This window comes from Rhinolophus sinicus, chromosome 1, assembly GCF_057876585.1.
Source record: "Rhinolophus sinicus isolate RSI-liver-muscle chromosome 1, RSI-T2T, whole genome shotgun sequence".
In the NCBI taxonomy this organism is placed as follows: domain Eukaryota; kingdom Metazoa; phylum Chordata; class Mammalia; order Chiroptera; family Rhinolophidae; genus Rhinolophus; species Rhinolophus sinicus.
The window spans coordinates 184,975,340-184,982,731 of record NC_142501.1 but is presented as its reverse complement, the minus strand read 5'-3'; the positions used below and the strand labels follow the sequence as shown (position 1 = coordinate 184,982,731).

Sequence of the window (7,392 nt, the reverse complement as noted above, 5' to 3'; positions counted from 1 at the left end):
TTTGTATTTAATTTTATCATCAAAACCTAGTTCTAATCCTGGCTCTCCTACAAAATTTCTGGTGACCTTTGGCACATAACTTAAAGTCTTTGTTAATGAGTCCTTTGGACCCTCCGGGTCTTTCCAGCCTCAAAATTCTATCCTGGAAGATACTTTCTCAAGCCAATGATTAAAAGAAGCTTATGTTACACTATTTCTCTCTGTTGGCAAAGAACAAACAGATGTTCCTCAAAATTGTTTTCTGTGCCCTTAGTATTGCTTTACTGGTAAGAAATCTGAGTGACAGCTGCAGGCAGGTCACACATGAACACCTCCTGCCATTCCTTCCCCACCACTGCCAGAAAAACCTCAGCCTTTAAAAAGTAGAAACAGGCTCAAGATGATGGGGCATAGCTTTTGTCTAAATTACCAACCTTTACTTTTGTAAGCATTTCAGCATATTATCATTTTAAATTACACATGTTTATTTCGATTCAAATTTTCACAGATTAAAAGATTGCATTTTATTAGGGTCAATTTATAGGCAGTTTGCAGTAATGATTTCTCATGGGAAAAAAAGACAGACAATAATCATTCAGATTTCGGATGTGAATGAAACCTCTTCCTGTGAACCAAGCACATGGGGACATATTCCTGCCAACCCAGCAGCAGTATCTTGATGGTGAAGTGAATAAAGGCACGACACGTGTGTCATGTCGAGGATGTAGGTAAGGCCTGAAGCTGCAGGTAGCAAATATTCTCCTAAGGCACGATGCAGTGCTGCTCCCTATTGTACGTCACCGACACACCACAGACGTGTCAAAGGCTCGTGACCCTCCGGTGTGGCAGTGATGAAACCAGCCTGCTCTCGGAGAAAGTGCCTTCCCTTCTACAAGTGAATGAATTCAGGCAATGCTTTACGAAAATGACAAGATTCAAAAGACATGTTTGCTCCAAGGCACCAAGGGTATAAAGCTTTTTAGAAAATAGGCAGAACTGAACAGACTAAAAAAGGGAATCAGTTCTCAATGGAGGACTCTGCTATGTGTAAATAATTACTTCAGATAGATTACAATCAAAATGCACATGGCACAGACTGTGCTGTGTGAGGGAACGTCTGACCCAAGAGCATTCCCGCGGGCACTTGGGCAGCTGCTGGTACGAGCTTACAGGTTTCATCCCAGAGCCAGAGAAGCTGCGCATCATTTGTATTTGTAAAATCCTTCCCCAGTCTTCTTGCCAAGCTTCTTCTCTGCCACCAGCTTATTCATGGATGCGCTGGGCTGAAACAAGGGATTCTGTGCATCCAGCTCATGCCACCCTGTTGAGAGGAGAGAATAGGGCTTAGGATGAAGCGCTGGGTTCATTTTTGTATCTTGGCATTCCCAGGGCAAGTCTGGAGCAGAACATGGGAGGACAGTCCCTACTCCTGCTGTGGGTGCCCCTCGGGCCAACACAGCAGAGGCAGAGGAAGGCTGAGCTGGTGCAGCCCCAGGGGCCCTAAAGCAGGGGTGCTCCCCCCATCCCCACATCCCTCCTGTTTATCCAAAGCCTTCCTGAAATCACTGGTTCATCTGCAGCTGGACCCTTATTGACACAGAACATTGTTCAGAACACATCAGCAATCTGAATTTGTTGCCACTGGTATTCTGCATCAACTTAAAATCCCAAAGTTCATGCTTCAAGGAGAGCCCTCCTTGTTCCTCCCAGATACATAAGTATTCTTTGTGAAATGCGGTACTATGAGCTACATTCAACTTCAATAGTCCAATACTAATAATTACTTCTACCGTCTTCAAAGCCACTAAAAAAATGGGCACATTTTTTTAAATGGTTGTGTATGTTGACTGCAGTGGCGGTTACACAAATCAGAGTATGTGAGAGGATGACACAATGTATTAACGTCCATTTCCTGGTTTTCATATTGTACTGTGGTTACGTAAGATGGAACCAATGGGCGATACTGGAAAAAGGGGTAAATGGGACCTGTTTTATATTTGAAACTGCCTGTCAATCTACAATTATTTCAAAATGAAAACTTAAAAAAAAGAAGAAAAAAAACGAAAAAGTTACCCTGTGAGGACACACTAGGCAGTCCCGTTTTTCCTTCTCCTACCATCTATTAACTTGAATCCCTAAGCTGGTAGGGTCAGGACTTTGGAAGGTCTACTAAGACCCCTTATAATTTCTGTTTTAAGTAGGCATTGTAATTCGTAGTTGGGACAGACTACCTTAACTCGATTAGAGAAAGACAACAGAATTCCCATTCCTACCGTCCATGATGAACTTCGTAGTATCCAGCCCAACGTAATCGAGAAGCTCAAATGGGCCCATGGGGTGTCCAGCTCCCAATTTCATAGCTATGTCGATGTCTTCCTTGGATGCGTCACCTAAGGAAAAGAGGGCAGCCCTGAGTCACCACCGCCTTTCCCACAATTCTCCTTGTCCTGCCATTAGTTCTAAAATTACTAGAGTTTTACATATTTGCACATTCAAAAAACATCCGGAGTCAGGATTTCAAGCTTTGGGTAAGACTTTGTCTCTGAAGTACCAGCCAAATAGGACACAAGATTTTCTTTTTTTTGGACACAAGATTTTCAAAGCTATTCCACCAAGCTGTTGTGTGAGGTGAATTCTAGAGCATTGCTACCTTGTTATAATGGAGAGAGAAGGCCCCAGTGGCTGGAAAACATTCATTACTTTCTAGTGGGTTGGGATTTTCCAACTCTAGAATAATTTAATAAAATATCATTTAAAGCTGGAGCAGATTTTTAACTGATAAAAGCACTTTTAAAAATAAAGTAAGTTTAAGGGGTGGCCGGATGGCTCAGTTGGTTAGAGCGTGAGCTCTCAACAACAAGGTTACCAGTTCAATTCCCGCATGGGCCAGTGAGCTGTGCCCTCAACAACTAGATTGAAGGACAACTGCTTGGAGTTGATGGGCCCTGGAGAAACACAGAGTCCCCCAATATTCCCCAATAAAATTTATTTTTTTAAAAAGTAAGTTTAAGTTTGTTTTTATATATCTTGTATATATATTTTTCCTTTCCAGCTTTCTTGGTTTTACACGTAATGAGTATTCCTCTAGCATCACATTCATATAAAAAAACCTTTAGTCAAGATAACGTTCAAAGAAAAGCCCAAACCCAATTTAAAATTGTCGTGCAAGTTTGGAAATGTGTTGAACAGACTAAGACAAGGGCCAATATGCTTCTTCCTTAGAATTTTATCCTTAACATACTGTCCTTGGGCCTAAGAGGTGTTTAGGAGAACGATCATTCTCCTTTCTCCAAAATCAGAAACAAGATAAATCTGTAACAAGCGGCTGTCCCCAATTTTGTTCCAAAGCATAAAGAAATGGCCAATTATTACAAAACTAAATAAAAGAAAAAATTGTTAACATACTCAAAGAGCATTTCATACCTAAATATTTCAGATTTTTAGGCACGAGGAACTACTTAAACATCTATAAAGACTATGTTTTTAAAAGCATATTAAATACCAAAGTAATGTCAAAGGTTTTCAAGGCAGTTCAAGGCGATTAAAATACCAACCAATTATTTCTTATGGGTTACATTATTGGTACTCCACTAATTGGTCAGCCAGAGGATCCTGAGAATCATGATTTGAGTTTCAGGCCATAAGAAAGCAAGGAGAGCAAAACTGATCACATCCATTAGCCTTCTCAGGTGGCCTCATTCATTCATTCAACCTGTATTTTTATCTGCTATGCACCAGGCCCCAGAGACTTAGAATGAGACAAAGAAAAACAAGACAAGCACTGAGTACTCATGGTATAATGGGAAGACCCAGATATATAAACCAAACATTTCATTATAACAAGCGCTTGTCTTGTTTTCATGAACATTCGCACAGCGCTGGGTGGGCAAAGATGGAGAGGCTTATTCACACTGCCACTTCACCCAAACCACCACTCAGACCCAGTCCTGACCATCCTGAAGAGAATCCAGAGGGAAGAGTGGGCAGGGAAGGGTATTTCAGGCAGAGCGAACAGCATGTGCAAAGGCAGAAATAAGAAAGAACATGGCAGCTGATAAGTGGAATCTGCTCAAAGGATTTCATTAAACCCCGAGGCTTCTGTGGTGTCAGACCTGGAATACTGGAATGACAGCCTAGCACCCTCCTCTGGCTCAGCACGCGCTGCTCACTGTGCCTGGTGCCCGATGTCGTCAGACATCTGTAGGCCTCTGCTCTTGTGTCACCTCATCGAAGGAGCCCCGCCCCCTCCATGCATATAAACTAGCAACTGTCCAGCAGGACCCCTGCCATCCTCTTGACTATCTTTCTCGGAGATTACTGGTCACAACCTAACATGGTATCTATTGGTTCATTTACTGTGAGCTGTCTCCCTCATTAGAATTTAGGCTCCCTGGGGATAGAAATCTCACAGCATAATGGTTCTAAAGCCATTTAATCAAAGCTATATTCAAGGACAGATAATGAACCCTAGAGGCAAAACTGTAATTCCAGATTCAGAGACTCACTTGACTATTTTATTTCAAAAAATGTGGAAACACAGCCTATCATAAAAAAAATGTAAACAGTTTTACAAAGTCAGCACAACTCTGAGTAATACAGAGCCAAAAAGAAGAGAGAAATAAAACACATACACACAGATTGGTGTGCCAAGTGGGAGTTAAGTGTATCGTGTATTAGACCAATAATTCTTAACCTTCTTTAGTCAAAACACTTCACTGAGAATCTGACACCCTTTCAAAGAAACGTATATAACTGTGTTTCCCGGAAAATAAGACGTAGCCAGACAATCAGCTCTAATGTGTCTTTTGGAGCAAAAATTAATATAAGATCCGGTCTTATTTTACTGTAAGACCGGGTCTTATATAATTAATAATATAACATAACATAACATAACATAACATAACATAACATAACATAACATAATATAATAATATACCAGGTCTTATATTAATTTTTGCTCCAAAAGACACATCAGAGCTGATTGTCTGCCTAGGTCTTATTTTCAGGGAAACACAGTCCACACCTTAGGAGGTTCATGGGTCCCTGCTCCCCAGTTGACAGCCCTTAACTCTAGACAAGGAAGAGTTTCCTCAGTGAACTCCCAGACCCTCTGCAGCCTGGGAACCTGGGACCCGCCCCATGTTTCTTCTGCTGGCTCATCAGCACCACCTGCCCACGATTCCGGGCATTAACAACCAGGGTCACAGCAGCCACGATTCCTTTATTTTGCAACAGCAACTTCAATGCCTGCCCTACACAGGCACTCTGGGGGGTATGAAGATGAGGACCCGGACACTACCAGAGAAGAGAGTACAGGAGAAGAAAGACACCTGCCGTGCCACAGGAAAGAGACTGGCAACTGCCCCAAGGGAGAGCCAAAGTGTAAAGAGAGCTATGACAACCTAGATTGCAGCTGTGGGGACACTCCAGAGGGGCCTTGTGAGAAAGGTGAGGGGACAGAGGGGGAGGAAAAAGAAGGTCCTCTGGCAAGGGCACTGTATTTGGTAGGTGACAACAGAAGCACTGACTATGGCTCCAGCAGGGGAGTGACAGAGTGAGCAGGATGTCACACAGTGACTGGGGACAGGCTCATGGCACTCCCAGGGTGTCACCTTAGAAGAGCTAACCATGTGGCCCCATCACCTTACCAGAGCTAACCTGTCAAGAGTAGCATCTGATGGGGGCAGCTGTCTGCTCCTGGGCACCAGACTGTTCAAAGATCTGGAGAGTGAGCTCTGACCCACAGGGATGACCACGCACACCAATCACACCTTAATTCGAGTGGGAATGAATGAGAGCGATAGTGAGGACAGAAGCTGACGGGTCCCGGGAAAGAAGGCCCACTGCAGAAGCACGAGGCGCCGAGCATGAGGCGGCAGAGGCGAGGGGCGGTGAGTGCCGAGACACCACCGGGAGTTCCGGAGGCGGCCTGTGGTCTGCAAGCCGTTCAGCTGCCCAGGAGGCCTGAGTGGACAGTCACGGAGAAGACTGTGCTCCAGTGCCCCATACATTGTCCTGACGAGCCTCCACTCCAAGCAGCATCCTGCCAGCCTGTCTGCACAGAGACCTCACACCGCAGGTGTATCAACAGTGTTTGCTGTGGACTGAATGTTTGTGTCCAAATTCCTATGTTGAAACCCTACTCCCCAGTACAATGGTATGAGGAGGTGGGGCCTTTGGGAGGTGATTGGGATTAGACGAGATTAGGAGGGTGGAGCCCCCATGAAGGGGATGAGAGACCGTCTAAGAATCACGATAGAGCTTGTTTCCTCTCTGCTCTCTGCCACGTGAGGACACGAGAAGATGGCAGTTAGCAACTGGAAGAGGACCCTCACCAGAACCCACCGTGCTGTGAGCCTGATCTTGGACATCCAGCCTCCAGAACTGGGGGACGTAAACTTCTGTTACAGAAACCACCCAGTCTGAGGTGCTTTTTGTTGTAGCAGCCTAAGAGAGTGGACTGGCCAAGACAGCGTTGTACAGAGTTCTCCTTAAATGAGTTCTGAAAAGGCTAGGCTAAACAGTCAGAGTGTCTGCTGGACCCGGGGCTCCCCCATCTGTGTGGGGGCAGACATAGCATACACTGTCTCTTCCCCTTCCAGGACAAAAGGGCAGTTTGCAAAAGACATGAGGTAATGTGAATTCCTTTGCTGCCTGAAGGAGCCTCACTGAGGCAGGCTGACTGGCACAGGGGTGGCTGGTGTGACAGAGCGGAATCAAAAGTGACAAATGAACAGAAGTGGCAGGCAAGAGAGGGATGATCCAAAATGGCTTCACGTTTTAAAGCAGAGTGGATGCAGGACAGCCAGGGGCTCAAGTGCAGGCAAAGGGAGATGGGATGGCAGGTGTGCATCTAAGCACCGCTCTGTGTTGGTGAAGGAGGGCAGAACCTTGGGGTGGTAGGAGGTACGTGCGAAGAAGCCTGAGGTGTGACATAAGGAGTCCAGACCATAGTGTGGCTTGCTGGGAGAAGGCACCTGCCCCAGACAAGACACCCAGGTCCTCCGAAGCACGTGCTATGGCTCACAGGCTCCGAGAAGGCTGTGGGGAAAGAGGCAATGGGACAGCAACGACAGGGCGCTGAGAGCACCTCCCCTGTGGGGTCAGACACCCCTTCCAGTGTCACCTCACAAGCGACTAGTTATGGTGAGGGTCAAAGGGAATCCATCTATTTAGAAAGGGACCACTGCTGGTGGAAGGGGACAGAAGACAAGAAAATGGCTTTCACCTTACAATCAGATACTAATAATGTAAAAATACATTTGAAAATATATCAAAGTGACAGTAGGTTCCTGCAAGAAAAACACCACGAAGAGGTGGATCACCCACATGCTATATCCTACCACATTACATTAAAAAATAATCAACCCTGCCTTTCAAGGCAGGAGAAAAACGCTTCCCGCTTTCTTTGAG

General features: G+C 45.1%; 1 protein-coding gene across 1 annotated transcript in view; it reads right to left on the bottom strand.

Moving 5' to 3' along the window:
* Positions 1-440: 440 nt before the first annotated feature.
* Positions 441-7,392, bottom strand: part of HADH (hydroxyacyl-CoA dehydrogenase) — a 46,091-nt gene continuing 39,139 nt past the window's right edge. Inside the window, exons 7-8 of the mRNA XM_019741921.3 lie at positions 2,253-2,369; positions 441-1,300 (exon numbers count right to left, since the gene is read on the bottom strand). Of these exons, the coding sequence (XP_019597480.1) occupies positions 1,182-1,300; positions 2,253-2,369 (236 nt within the window). The 3' untranslated portion in view covers positions 441-1,181. The remainder of the gene's footprint in view (positions 1,301-2,252; positions 2,370-7,392) is intronic.